The sequence below is a fragment of the Amblyraja radiata genome, chromosome 4, assembly GCF_010909765.2.
Source record: "Amblyraja radiata isolate CabotCenter1 chromosome 4, sAmbRad1.1.pri, whole genome shotgun sequence".
Classification (NCBI taxonomy): Eukaryota; Metazoa; Chordata; class Chondrichthyes; order Rajiformes; family Rajidae; genus Amblyraja; species Amblyraja radiata.
In genome coordinates this window covers 53190805-53206681 of record NC_045959.1, presented here as the reverse complement: position 1 = coordinate 53206681, position 15877 = coordinate 53190805, and the positions used below count along the sequence as shown (strand labels likewise).

Below are 15877 nucleotides of genomic sequence, written 5' to 3'. Positions count from 1 at the left end.
CTGTGCTGCCCCTGTCATTCCATTGATGAAAGCAAAAACCATTCAACCAGCAAATCCTAGCCTTAAACATAATGCAGGAAAGAACACAAACATTTATTTGATCCCGTTCAATCACAGAATTCATAGTTGCCGCTGTCCTCAACCAGACGGACATACCTACTAACCACGTGCGTTTACATTCCAAGTGTGGCCATGAATTTAAATACTGAAACTAGTGTGCTGCTTCTAAAAAGACCCGTGTAAGTGGAGGCTGTATGAAAACAAGCCAGTTCATGGTCAGGCATTCATGGGGCTATGAAGAGGGATTGACGATTATGTGACGGAGGGAAATAATGGTGTGAGTGTTGGAGGAGGAGAGGCAAGGTTTACTGCCGTTTGCTTTTGAAGGCTATACACCCGGTCTCTAAAGTGGTTGCTTGCCTCCCTGACTAATCAGCAAATGAAAGGCACATTCCTGGCACTTGCAAATGCTTCAACACAAAGATGAATTGCCTCCTTGCAGGACCAGCTTGCTTTTTTTTCTCTCCCGATGAGCTCTAGGTTTTTCTCAGAGAGCCCCATTTGCACTGGACTTGGCTTGAGTTGCCTGCATTACAATCAACAGTGGCTGACTCATGCGAGACAAAAGTTCTTCATTGACTGCCAAGTACTTCTCACAGGGCGCAAGAGCTGCTGATCAGAAGAAAAAATAAATTCCACCAGGAATAATTTTGAGATAGGTGTTCAGTCCGGACGTTTTTTGGGAGATCTGGGACTTTTCAGTTGAGTGACTTTCGAAAGCGGAAAGTTCTATACAAAAAATAATTCACAGAGAAGGTTCAAACCAATTCTGCCTGTACGAGTTTCATGTATGGACAGGGACAGAGTGCTGCACTTCCTATTGAAGGTAAACTACTCTTCAGACTTCTTTTTAAACACTTGCTGCAATATTACAATATTACTATTCATAATGTGGAATTGTTGAGATCTCATTAACATGCTGTGTATTGTTTTGTTAAGACCAGTTAACTTTCAAAGAGACACAAAATTAAGCTCTCCAAACACAAGTGGGCGATAGATGATTTAAGTTGAAATATTTGACTGCTTTTCCATGAATTTATGCAGGAATTACAACCAATAAATGTTAATATAATTAGGACAAAGATTCTATTTTGGCAGATATATTGCAGAGATTTGATTTATATTTGATTAGTACCTTCATTGCTAACATGTGGTGTGTGGAAACAGCACTGAAATCTCAGCTTGTCCACTAAATGTACATTTAACAACACATAAAATGAACACCTGATGTGCTATTAACTAATGTGTGAAAATGAGTCAGAGGTACAATACTTCTCCGAGTGTAATCAGAAAATGATATCCAAATTTTTCTTGAAATTGCTTTGGTTAGATCGCTTTAAAAGTTTGAGTGTAACACACGGTGGCGCAGTGGTAGAGTTGCTGCCTTACAGCGCCAGAAACCCGGGTTGCATCCTGATGATGGCTACTGTCTGCACGGAGTTTGTACGTTCTCCTCATAACAATGTGGGTTTTTCTCCGGGTGCTCCGTTTTTCTCCAACACTCCAAAGACATGCAGATTTGTAGGTTAAAAAAGTGTGTAGGACAGTGCTGGTGTAGCAATGGTCGGCGCGGACTCGATGGGTCGAAGGGTACAGTATCTCTAAACAAAACAAAACTAGTCTGAAAAATCGAGTCTGAAGAAGGGTCCCGACCTAAAACATCCGAAGTGTGTCTGAAATTGTCTCTAATGTGTGTAGGATAGTGCTAGTGTGCGGGGCGATCACTGGTCGGCACAGACTCGGTGGGCTGAAAGGCCCGTTTTCCACACTGTACCTATAATGTCTAAAATAAATAAACAATGTAAAATCATTGGCCAAATCAGCAAGTCGAATAATATAAAACTATTAAGTAAAAGGTCTTCCTTGATGTGCTTAAGAGCGGGGACTTGGTGCAGTTTTATTCATCTAACTGAAAATAAGCTTCTCAGAAATCCCACACACTATCTGTCCAGGTGCTCCAACACAGGTGCATTGAAGACAGGCACAAAGTGCTGAAGTAACTCAGCGGGACAGGCAGCATCCCTGGAGAGAAGGAATGGGTGACGTTTTGGGTCGAGACCCTTCTTCAGACTGAGAGTCAGCAGAGAGGGAGACATAGCTATAAAGTCATAGAGATACAGAACTAAACGGCGTGGGAACAGGACCTTCGGCCCAACTTTTCCATGCTAACCAAATTGCCAAGTCAAGCTTTTCCACTTACCAGCACCTCGTCCATATCCCTACAAACCTAAGATAGACACAAAATGCCGGAGCACCTCAGCTGGTCAGACAGAAATTCTGGAGAAAAAGAATAGGTGACATTTCAGGTCGAGACCCTTCTTTGAACTGGATTTCTCAGACATGTTCTCCTCCTCTCTCTGGTGAGAGTTCTGCAGAGTCTGAAGAAGGATCTCAACCCGAAATGTTGCCTTTTCCTGAGATGCTGCCTGACCCACTGAGTTACTCAGCATTTAGTGTCTTCCTTTGGTGTAAACCAGCATCTGCAGTTCCTTCCTACCATTTCCTCTGGCAGCTCATTTCATATATCCACCACCCTATTTGCAAAAATGTTGTCCCTCAGTTCCATTTAAAAAATGTTCTTCTCACCTTAAACCTATACCCACTTTTTTGTAATATAGACTCCTCCACCCTATGGGAAAGGCTGTGGCTATTCATCTTATCTATGCCCCCACATGATTTTATATACTCCAATCAGGTCATTTCTCAGCCTCCAACACAACAGAGAAACAAATCTTCGCCTGACCAAATCTTGGCCTGGCCTCTCCTTTGCACTCAAACATCCAACCCCAATTAGAGCCGGTAAATCTGTTTAACATCCTTTCCAGTTGCAAAAGACTGTCCCCAACCACTGCAATTTATTGACCCTAAATGTAAGCGGGCATTGTGACCCAGTGTCAGAGACGGCAGAAAGCACAAGGACCCAAGACTTTCAGTATGAACTTCTAAACATTTAAAATTGTAGGACTTTATTTCTTGGAGCACAAGAGGCTCAGGGATGAGTAGTTTAGTTTAGTTTATTGTCACATTAACTGAGGCACATTGCAAAGCTTTTCATAAGGTCTTGGAGCAGAATTGGGCCATTTGGTCCATCAAGTCTACTCCAATACAATACAATACAATACAATACCATTTATTGTCCTATTTCCATAGCCATACAAACAAAGACAATTTCCTACAGACATACACACAATTTAATTCACACAAACATCCATCACAGTGAACCCACTGTGATGGAAGGCAAAATCTTTTCTCTCCCCTGTTCTCCATTTCTCTCCCGATGTCCAAGCCCCAGGCGGGCGATGCTAAGTCCCACAGCCATTTTAGGCCGTGCCGGGCCGTGCCGGGCGATTTACGGCATACAATCATTGCCGATCTATCTTTCCCTCTCAACCCAGTTCTCCTGCATTCTCCCCATAAGCCCTGACACCCCTAACTACTTAAGAATCAGTCAATCTGGCGCCTTAAAAATATCCATTGACTTGGCCTCCGCAGCACTCCGTGGCATTTGGTGTATGCTAACCAGTCAGCGGAAAGACTATGCATGATTACAATTGAGCCGTTCACAGTGTTCAGATACAGGATAAATATATACATACTCAACAAACTTCTTATGTATATACAATATATATAAACATACAAACAATAAGAGTGCAAAGACAAGAATAATGTCCCCAAGTCTATATAGTTCAGAGCTTCTTTGGAGGATGTATTGTTTAATAGCCTGATGGCTGAAGGGAAGAAACTGTTCTGGACGTTAGTTTTCAGACTCCTCTATCTTCTTCCTGACAGTGATCCATGCTGATCATGATGCCGTTAAACTAATCTCCTCTTCCTTTCATTGATTCATTACAAGTATAGTATGGTGCACCACAACTTAGGAATTAAACCGATTTACGGACAGGGTGATGGGTGTGGTGAGAAATGAAGCAGGTATATCAACACGTAATGGTCCCTTTTTTTCTTTTCCTTTATTATTTTTTTGTTTTTGTCTTCTTATTCTTCTATGGGCTTTTACTTATTCACTCCTGGACTGTACTATTGGTAGTCTAGGGGTTTACACATTCACTATTTCTTTCACTTTCTCTCTTTCTCGCTCTTTCTCTCTTGTTCTTAATTTTTGTCACATTTAAAATGGAAGATGTACATTAAATGTATTTTGTCAAATGCCGCGGTTTATGCTACTATACACTGCTTCTAATAAAAATATTAATTAAAAAAACAAACTAATCTCCTCTGCCTGAGCGAGATCCATATCCTTCCATTCCCTACATATCCATGTGCCCCACTAATTGTCCCTTGAATGTCACTACTGTATTTGGCTCCACTACCTTCTCAATGCTTCTTATGCAGGCTTTGAAAGGGAAAACAATGACACACCTGCACAAGCCCAACACAGCCCCTGTCGACCCTGTAATCGTAGTCTCTTCGGCCGACGTCAGAGCACCCTGTAAGAATCCATGCGAAACACCCAACCCAGACAGTGTTCCTGGTTAGTGTCAAAGACCCTTGCAGAACAACTGGATGGAGTATTCAAGGATATCTTAACCTAAAGGGCACAAAGTGCTGGAGTAACTCAGCAGGGCAGGCAGCATCTCTGGAGAACATAGATAGGTGACATTTCGACCCTTCTTCAATCCCATCCAGAAACGTCCCGTCCATGCTCTCCAGAGATGCTGCCTGATCCATTGGGTTGGTCTAGTATTTTGTGTCCTTTTTGTAAATCAGCATTTGCATTTCCTTGTTTCTACATATCTTTAATCTCTTATTTTTGCAATCTGAAATTCCCATCTGCTTCAAAAGACCATCCTGTCTGAGGTTCTGATCCGAAAACTGCCTGAAACGCTCAGTTACTTTCCAGCACTTTGTGTCTATCTCCCATCTACCTCATTGAAGACACTCGGGCTATCTTTAATCGGACTTTATTCGCTTTATCATGCACTAAATGTTATTTCCTTTCTCCTGTATCTGTACACGATAGACAGCCTGATTGTAATCATGTTTAGTCTTTTCACTGACTGGATAGCACGCAACTGGATAGCACACTTTCCACTGTACCTCCTCAATGACTTCTGTTTTCCAGGCCCCCATTCCCTCATCTTTACCATGAATGTCAAGTCACTCCACACCTCCATCCCCCACCAGGAAGGTTTTAAAGCCCTCCGTTTCTTCCACGACTGCAGAAGCAGCCAATTTCCGTCTACTAATGCTCTCCTCCACCTAGCAGAGCTGGTCCATACTCTCAACAATTTCTCCTTCGATTCCTCCCACTTCCTCCAAATCCAAGGCGTAGCTGTGGACACTCGCTTGGGCCCCAGCTATGCCTGCCTCTTTGTAGGGTACATCGAACAATCACTGTTCTAGGTGTACACTGGCCCTATCCCCGAACTCTGTCTCCGCCACATTGATGACTGCATCGGTGCTACCTCCTGCACCCATGCAGAACTCACTGACTTCATCAACTTCACAACTAATTTCCATCCTAAACTCAGATTCACTTGGACCATCTCCGACATCTCCCTACCGTTTCTCGATCTCGCCGTCTCCATCACAGGAGACAAACTATTGACCGACATCTACTACAAACCTTCTGACTCCCATTTCTATCTAGACTGCACTTCATCCCACTCTATCCCCTACTCCCAATTCCTCCGTCTACATCGCATCTGAGCCCAGGATGAGGTTTTCCATACTCGATCATCGGAGACGTTCTCATTCTTTAATAAACGGGGGTTCCCCTTTTCCATTATAGATGAGGCTCTCACTAGGGTCTCCTCAATATCCCGCAGCTCCGCTCTTGCTCCCCCTCCCCCCATTCGCAAGAAGGACAGTCCCCCTTATCCTCACCTTCCACCCCATTTGCAGTCGCATACAGCATATAATCCTCCAACACTTTCGCCACCTCCAATGGGATCCCACTACTGGCCACATCTTCCCATCTCCACCCCTTTCTGCTTTTCGCGGAGACCGTTCCCTCCGCAACTTCCTGCTGAACTCGTCCCTTCCCACCCAAACCACCCCCTCCCGAGGTCCTTTCCCCTGCAACCACAGGAGATGCAACACCTGTCCCTTTACCCCCCCCCCCCCCCCCCCCCCTCCTCGACTCCATCCAAGGACCCCAATAGTCTTTTCAGGTGAGGCAGAGGTTCACTTGCACCTCCTCCAACCTCATCTACTGTATCCGCTGTTCCAGGTGTCAACTTTACATCGGCAAGACCAAGCGCAGGCTCGGCCATCATTTCGTTGAACACCTCCGCTCAGTCTGCCTTAACCTACCTGATCTCCCGGTTGCTACGCACTTTAACTTCCCCTCCCATTCCCAATCTGACCTTTCTGTGCTAGGCCTCCTCCATTGTCAGAGTGAGGCCCAGCACAAATTGGAGGAGCAGCACCTCATATTTTGCTTGGGTAGTTTACACCCCAGCGGTATGAACATTGGCTTCTCTAACTTCAATTACCCTTTGCTTTCCCTCTCTCTCCATCCCCTCCCCCTTCCCAGTTCTCCCACCAGTCTTACTGTCTCCGACTACATTCTATCTTTGTCCCGCCCACTCCCCTGACAGGGTCTCGACCCGAAACGTCACCCATTCCTTCCCTCCAGAGATGTTGCCTGTCCCGCTGGATTACTCGAGCATTTTGTGTCTACCTTCGATTTAAACCAGCATCTGCAGTTCTTTTCTACACATTTTGACTCTACCTCGGCAGACGTGACAATAATAAACTAAACTCAAAAGTAATCTATAATACCGTCTGCTTAAGAAGATCATGATGACTTGCCTGAATCACTATATCATCCCACTTACATCCACTGTAATTAAGTGTTTTGTGAAGTTGGTTATGGCGTGAATGATCTCCTGCTTCAGAAATAACCTGGATCTGCTCCAGTTCACCGAACGGCACAACAGGTCAACAGTAGATGCTATTTTGCTGGTTCCCCACTCAGCTCTGCACTATCTAGATAACAGGAACACATACGTCAGGTTGCTGTTCATCAACTACAGCTCGCTATTCAACATAATCACCCCCTCCAATCTTATAAACAAGCTCTAAGACCTGGGCAACTGACCTCAGTCGGAAGAAAGATCCTGGCCCGACACGTCACCTCACCTATCCATATTCTCCAAAGATGCTGCCTGACCTGCTGAGTTTCTGCAGCATATTGTGTCTTTTTGTTTGCCTGGCTTTGCAACTGTATCAATAGACAATAGACAATAGGTGCAGGAGTAGCCATTCAGCCCCTCGAGCCAGCACTGCCATTCAATGTGTTTATGGCTGATCATCTACAATCAGTACCCCGTTCCTGCCTTCTCCCCATATCCCTTGACTCCACAATCTTTAAGAGCTCTGTCTAGCTCTCTCTTGAAAGCATCCAGAGAACCAGCCTCCACCGCCCTCTGAGGCAGAAAATTCCACAGACTCACAACTTTCTGTGTGAAAAGGTTTTTCCTCATCTCTGTTCCCTTATTGTTAAACTGTGGCCCCTGGTTCTGGAATCCCCCAACTTCGGGAACATGTTTCCTGCCTCTAGCGTGTCCAAACCCTTAATAATCTTATATGTTTCAATAAGATTTCCTCTCATCCTTCTAAATTCCAGAGTATTCAAGCCCAGCTGCTCCATTCGATCAATATATGACAGTCCCGCCATCCCGAGAATTAACCTGGTGAACCTAGCTGCACTCCCGCAATAGCAAGGACGTCCTTCCACAAATTGGGAGACCAAAACTACACACAATACTGCAGGTGTAGTCTCACTAGGGCCCTGTACAACTGCAGAAGGACCTCTTTGCTCCTATACTCAACTCCTCTTGTTATGAAGGCCAACATGCCATTTGCTTTCTTCACTGCCTGCTGTACCTGCATGCTTATTTTCATTGACTGATGAACAATGACCCCCAGATCCCATTGTACTTCCCCTTTTTCCAACTTGACTCCATTTAGATAATAATCTGCCTTCCTGTTATTGCCACCAACGTGGATAGCCTCACATTTATCCACATTAAACTGTATCTGCCATGCATCTGCCCACTCACCCAACTTGTCCAAGTCACCCTTTATCCTCATAGCATCCTCTTCACAGTTCACACTGCCACCCAGCTTTGTGTCATCTGTAAATTTGCTAATGTTGTAATCCCTTCATCTAAATCATTAATTTATATTGTAAATAGCTGCGGTCCCAGCACAGAGCCTTGCGGTACCCCACTAGTCACTGCCTGCCATTCTGAAAGGGACCCGTTAACCCCTACTCTTTGTTTCCTGTCTGCCAACCTACTTTTCTATCCATGTCAGCACCCAACCCCCAATACCATGTGCTCTAATTTTGCCCATTAATCTCCTATGTGGGACCTTATTAAATGCTTTCTGAAAGTCCAGGTGCACTACATCTACTGGCTCCCCTTGTCCATTTTCCTAGTTACATCCTTGACGTCCTCATCAGTTTTAGTTTATTGTCACGTGCACCAAGGTACGGTGAAAAGCTTTTGTTGCTTGCTAAACAGTCAGCGGAAAGACAATACATGGTCACAATCGAGCCTTCCACAGTGTACAGTTACATGATAAAGGGAATAATGTTTAGTGCAAGATAAACCAGATAAACATCAGCAGACTACAATCGGTGCAGATTAGTAACAAGGGTAAGGGTTTTTTGTTTTTTTTTAATTGGCCAGATAGCCATGGGAGTCAGTGGGTTTATAGTGGATGTCGGTCAGAAGTCTATCACCTGCGATGGAGATAGTGAGGTCAAGGAATGGTAGGGAAGTGTCGGAAAACATTGCCTATTTCCTTCGCTCCATAGATGCTGCTGCACCCGCTGAGTTTCTCCAGCTTTTTTGTGTACCTCAGATTGGTAACAACATCTTCTCACTCACCATCAACACAGGTTCAGATCCAGGCTGCATGCTTGGAGCCCAGTTTTCGTTACTCTTTTTATATTAATGTCCATGTGCTTAAGCACCACTCTAATGCCATCCAAGCATTCATCCGCAACACCACTCTTGTCAACTGGACCATGGGTGGTGATCAGTCAGAGTATGGAGGAGAGATAGATCTCCTGGTTGAATAATGCTGCAACATAAAGAGTCAGTTTTGTTTAGTTTATTAGTTACGAGTCCTGGATGAGAAGTGAATAGGAAGGACCAATTTTCCTTATCAAGGGAGTCAATAGCCAGGATCATGGATTTCAAGTGATTAGATGAAAGATCAGAAGGGGGATGAGGGAAGTACAAGTTCTCCAAAGAGGGTGGTTAGGGTCGGGATCTCACTGGAGAGGACGATACCTTCACCACATTTAAACCATGGGTCAATTTAGTTTAGTTTAATTTAGTTTAGTTTATTGTTATCACATATACAGAGGTACAGTGAAAAGCTTTTTTGTTGTGTGCTATCCAGTCAGCGAAAAGACTGTACATGATTACAATCAAACCGTCCACAGTGTACAGATACAGGATAAAGGGGATAAAGTTTAATGCAAGATAAAGTCCAGTAAAGTCTGATTAAAGATAGTCCAAGGGTGTCCAGTGATGCAGATGGGAGGTCAGGACCGTTCTCTAATTGGTGATTGGATGGTTTGGTTGCATGATGCCAACTGACCCTGAATCTGGAGGCGGGTGATTTCACACTTCTGTACCTCTTGCCTGATGGGAGAGGGGAGAAGAGGGAGTGGCCGGGGTGAGACTGATCCTTGATTATGCTGGTGGTCTTGCAGAGGCAGCGTGGTGTAGATGGAGTCAGTGAAATTTGCGTGATGGTCTGGGCTACATTCGGCCCATCGAGCCTGCTCCTCCATTCGATCATGGCTGACCTATACTTGAAGATGCATGATCTGCATAGGTACAGACCTGGTGCTGGGATCTAGGGAAGTTTTGGGTAGTTCTTTATTGTGTTTGAACTGCACATCAACAAATAGATGATTGAACTCTTTCCGTGTTGGGAATTCTCTGTGTTTCCATGCTCTAGTTCTGATTCTGCTGTCTTGCGGTGAGATGTTTGGGAGAGGAGCAGTGTTTTGGAGGGGAGAGTGGGATAGTGGGCGGCACAGCAGTGTAGCGTAGAGCTGCTGCCTCACAGCGCCGGAGACCCGGACACGATCCTGACTATGGGTGCTGTCTGTACAGAGTTTGTACGTTCTCTCTGTGACCGCATGAGCTTTTTCTGGGTGCTCTGGTTTGCTCCCACACTCCAAAGACGTATTGATTTGCTTCAATTAAATTGTAAATTGCCCCTGGTGTTCAGGATAGTGCTAGTGTACTTGGTGATCACTGCTCGGTATGGACTCGGTATGGGCCGAAAGGTCTGTTTCCACGCTGTATCTCTAAACTAAACTAAACTGAACTGAACTGAACTAAAGGAACTGTAACAATGCTAGGACTGTGTGGTTGCGCTGGTAACAATAATAACTAAAGCACAGCAGAAGCTGAGAACAAGTGTCAGCACATTATTATTAATTTACAGGAACTGCAGAACATGTTGTACGAACACCATTTATGTACAAGATGAATTCAGAGCATGTTTTGGGAACAGCTCCATGCAAGACCGCAAGAGATTGCAGAGAATTATGGACATAGCCCAGATCATCAAACAAACCTGCCTCCCTTCCTCTCACCAGGGTCTCTTCAATACCCCACAACACTGCTCTCTCTCCCCATCCCCCCACTCGCCACTGGCAGGGAACATAAAAACTGACTTCAAAAGTTTATATAGATATGTGAAGAGGAAAAGATTAGTTAAAACAAATGTAGGTCCCTTGCAGTCAGAAACAGGCGAATTGATATTGGGGAACAAGGACATGGCAGACCAATTGAATAACTACTTTGGTTCTGTCTTCACTAAGGAAGACATAAATAATCTGCCGGAAATAGCAAGGGACCGGGGGTTAAATGAGATGGAGGAACTGAGTGAAACCCAGGTTAGCCGGGAAGTGGTGTTAGGTAAATTAAATGGATTAAAGGCCGATAAATCCTCAAAGCCAGATAGGTTGCATCCCAGAGTACTTAAGGAAGTAGCCGCAGAAATAGTGGATGCATTAGTGATAATTTTTCAAAACTCTTTAAATTCTGGAGTAGTTCCTGAGGACTGGAGGGTAGCTAATGTAACCCCACTTTTTAAAAAGGGAGGGAGAGAGAAAACGGGGAATTACAGACCAGTTAGTCTAACATCGGTGGTGGGGAAAATTCTGGAGTCAGTTATTAAAGATGGGATAGCAGCACGTTTGGAAAGTGGTGAATTAATTGGACAAAGTCAGCATGGATATATGAAAGGTAAATCATGTCTGACGAATCTTATAGAATTTTTCGAGGATGTAACTAGTAGAGTGGATAAGGGAGAACCAGTGGATGTGTTATATCTGGACTTTCAGAAGGCTTTCGACAAGGTCCCACATAAGAGATTAGTATACAAACTTAAAGCACATGGTATTGGGGGTTCAGTATTGATGTGGATAGAGAATGGCTGGCAGACAGGAAGCAAAGAATAGGAGTAAACGGGTCCTTTTCAGAATGGCAGGCAGTGACTAGTGGGGTACCGCAAGGCTCAGTGCTGGGACCCCAGTTATTTACAATATATATTAATGATCTGGATGAGGGAATTGAATGCAACATCTCCAAGTTTGCGGATGACACGAAGCTGGGGGGCAGTGTTAGCTGTGAGGAGGATGCTAGGAGGCTGCAAGGTGACTTGGATAGGTTGGGTGAGTGGGCAAATGCATGGCAGATGCAGTATAATGTGGATAAATGTGAGGTTTTCCACTTTGGTGGCAAAAACAGGAAAGTAGACTATTATCTGAATGGTGGCCGATTAGGAAAAGGGGGAGATGCAACGAGACCTGGGTGTCATGGTACACCAGTCATTGAAAGTAGGAATGCAGGTGCAGCAGGCAGTGAAGAAAGCAAATGGTATGTTAGCATTCATAGCAAAAGGATTTGAGTATAGGAGCAGGGAGGTTCTACTGCAGTTGTACAGGGTCTTGGTGAGACCACACCTGGAGTATTGCGTACAGTTTTGGTCTCCTAATCTGAGGAAAGACATTCTTGCCATAGAGGGAGTACAGAGAAGGTTCACCAGACTAATTCCTGGGTTGGCAGGACTTTCATATGAAGAAAGACTGGATAGACTCGGCTTGTACACGCTGGAATTCAGAAGATTGAGGGGGTTGGACAGGCTAGATGCAGGAAGATTATTCCCCATGTTGGGGAAGTCCAGAACTAGGGGTCACAGTTTAAGGATAAGAGGGAAGTCTTTTAGGACCGAGATGAGAAAATCATTTTTTACACAGAGAGTGGTGAATCTGTGGAATTCTCTGCCACAGAAGGTAGTTGAGGCCAGTTCATTGGCTATATTTAAGAGGGAGTTAGATGTGGCCCTTGTGGCTAAAGAGATCAGAGGGTATGGAGAGAAGGCAGGGATGGGATACTGAGTTGGATGATCTGCCATGATCATATCGAATGGCGGTGCAGGCTCGAAGGGCCGAATGGCCTACTCCTGCACCTATTTTCTATGTTTCTATGTTTCTAACAAGGGCAGAGTCCCCCTAGTCCTCACCTTCCACCCCACTAGCCGTCACATACAACAAATAGTGCCCCGTCATTTTCACCACCTCCAACGTGACCCCACCACTCGCCACATCTTCCCATCTCCCCCCCCCCCCCCTGTCTGCTTTCCGCAAAGACCGCTCCCTTCGTAACTCCCTGGTCAATTCGTCCCTTCCCACCCGCACCACCCCCTCCCTGGGCACTTTCAGTTGCAACCACAAGAGATGCTACACGTGTTGCTTCACCTCCCCCCTCGACTCCATTCAAGGACCCAAGTAGTCATTCCAGGTGCGACAAAGGTTCACCTGCACCTCCTCCAACCTCATCTATTGCATCCGCTGCTCTAGATGCCAGCTAATCTACATCGGTGAGACCAAGCGTAGACTTGGCGAGCACTTCAACTCCCCCTCCCATTCCGAATCCGACTTTTCTGTCACATTCTGTCAATTTTCTGCCACAGAAGGTAGTTGAGGCCAGTTCATTGGCTATATTTAAGAGGGAGTTAGATGTGGCCCTTGTGGCTAAAGGAATCAGGGGGTATGGAGAGAAGGCAGGGATGGGATACTGAGTTGGATGATCAGCCATGATCATATCGAATGGTGGTGCAGGCTCGAAGGGCCGAATGGCCTACTCCTGCACCTATTTTCTATGTTTCTATGTTTCTATGTCCTGGGCCACCTCCATTGCCAGAGTGAGCACCACCGGAAATTGGAGTAGCACCTCGTATTCCGCTTGGGCAGTTTGCACCCCAGCGGCTTGAACATTGACTTCTCCAATTTCCGATAGCCCTTGCTGTCTCCTCCCCTTCTCAGCTTTCCCTCAGTCCTCTGGCTCCTCCTCTCCCTTTCTTCTTTACCCCCCCCCCCCCCCACCCTGCATCAGTCTGAAGAAGGGTTTCGGCCCGAAATGTTGCCTATTTCCTTCGCTCCATAGATGCTGCCTCACCCGCTGAGTTTCTCCAGCATTTTTGTCTCCCTTCCATTGATTTCATCTACACTTCACGCTGCCTCGGCAAGGCCACCAGCATAATCAAGGAAAAGTTTAACCCTTTCCACAGATGTTGATTGACCCGCTACGTTCCTCTGGGACTTTGTGATTTATTTACATATTGTACGTAGAAGATAGAACATAGAGCTATACAGGATAGGGCAGGCCCTTTGGCCCACAATAGCTGTGCTGAACATGATACCAGGACCAACTCTTATCTGCCTGCACATAATCCATATCCCTCCATTCCATGCATATCCAAGTTCCTTAAATGCCATTATCATATCTGCCTCAACCATGACCCCCAGCAACGTGTTCCAGGCACCCACCACCCTTTGCGTAAAAAACTTGCCCCGCACATCTCCGTTACCTTTGCCCTTCTCACCTTAAAGCTATGCATTCAGGTATTTGATGTTTCCATCCTGGAAAAATGTCAGACTACCCTATCTAGTCTGCTCAAAGTTTTAGAAAATCTGTCAGGTCTCCCCATAACCTTTAGTTTCATTTAGTTTAGAGATAGAGCATGGAAACAGGTTATTCAGCCCAATTAGTTCACGGCTGGTATATTCCGGATGGCAGAATGAATAACAACTTACACGCAGGTTGCCTGGATCATGAGAGAGAGGTTTATTACCCAACATTCCCTGCTTATATCGAACACCAACTCATTAACATATACATGAATATGCATAAATACATTACCCTGCTCTCCTTCTTTTAAGTATTAAATCTAAGTACTCAGTTATACTTTTGTTGTTGTGATACTTGATTTAAACCAGTATTTGTGAAATTTTAAATGATAAACATAATATTTATTTTACATATTTACATAATTTTGTTTTACTTATACAGTGAGTTACTTAATTTACAAACCTAATCTGACTACTGGTTTACGGATCCTGCCTGATGGTCTAACAGTAACAGGTGTAACAGGCTTAGGTGTTGACTCAACCTTAGGCTTGTTTGGCTCTGTTTTAATACCCTGATTTGACCAGAGGAATCTGTTTCTTTGGCTTTACTAACTGAACATTGTGTTTCAATCACAGTGGTCCCTTCCAACTCACATTCATAGACAAACTCAGGGATTAGGACTTCATGTTCAGTTTTTGGTTCATCTTTGCTGGAATCATTTGATCAACATGAACACTTTTGATCCTATCTCCAACTTTAACTAAGTATCTTTTTGTTCCACACACTTCCACTATTTTCCCAACATCCCATTTGTCTCGATTGGACTTGTTGGGAAGACTGAGAACACGAACCTGCTCATCTGGCTTGAAGTACCTCTCCTCTTTGTGGGAGTCAAAATGGCGTTTTTGACTTAACTGTTTTTGCTGAACTCTCAAGTCCAAATTGGGTTGAACTAGACTTAGGCATATTCTCACCCTTCTCTTCATCAACAGTTCTGCAGGTGAGTAGCCTATTGTTGTGTGTTGTGTGGTTCTGTACTTCAGCAAGAAACAAGCCAAACGATGTTTCATGCTGAACTTTGAACTACCCTGCAAAACCTGTTTCTTGAGACCATTTTTGACAATTCTAACCAGGGGAAGAAAACCCTGGGGGGCCAGAGGGGACACATCCCCCCCATGTTTTGAGAGGTGGGGGACATCCCCCCCAAGTTTTTGTGATCCCGATTTAAAAATCTCCGCTCTCCGCGAGGAGGTGGGGGTGGGACTGATGATCAAGGGCACGATGATTGGAGGAGGGAGGAGTGGGGGAGGGGGGGGTGGGACTGAGGATAGAGCACGGCGATTGGTGGAGGGAGATGTGGCACAGACCTGTGCCTCATCCGCAGGCAGGATCGATCCCGGCCGAGTCTTCGGCGCTGTCCCAAGCGCCCCTCCCCTCCCCCCCAGGTGGCCAGAGTGATCAGGAGTCAGACACGAGCTGCACCCCCAGGCCCACAGCCAACACAGAGAAACAGCACTAAACACAGCTCAACTCTCCCTGTCCCGCCAAGTGAACGTACAACCCTGGATGGACTTGCGGGAAATATGGCCAGCGTGGAGAAGCAGCGCCGGTATCCCATCAGTCCAGACAGGGCTGTAGTTAACCCAGTGAGACAGGCAGAGTTGAGCTGCATTTAGCGCTGGATTGAGCCTCCGAAGCCTCGCATGTGTGTGTGAGTGTGCGCATGCGCACGTGGCCGCCAGAAAATTGTGTCCCCCTTTCCCCTCCATGTTTTGATAGCGAGTTCCGCTCTTGATTCTAACAGACCTTTCCACCGCCCCCCTGGAGGTGGATGGTATGGGGGAACAAATGTGTGTTTTACACCATTCCGCTGCATTAACTCTTTGAACCGTTCTGAATAA

General features: G+C 45.4%; 1 protein-coding gene across 1 annotated transcript in view; it reads left to right on the top strand.

The window, feature by feature from the left end:
• The first annotated feature begins 316 nt into the window (after positions 1-316).
• Positions 317-15877, top strand: part of LOC116972104 (cadherin-7-like) — a 78999-nt gene continuing 63438 nt past the window's right edge. Inside the window, exon 1 of the mRNA XM_033019450.1 lies at positions 317-886. Coding sequence (XP_032875341.1) covers positions 847-886 — 40 coding nt within the window. The 5' untranslated portion in view covers positions 317-846. The remainder of the gene's footprint in view (positions 887-15877) is intronic.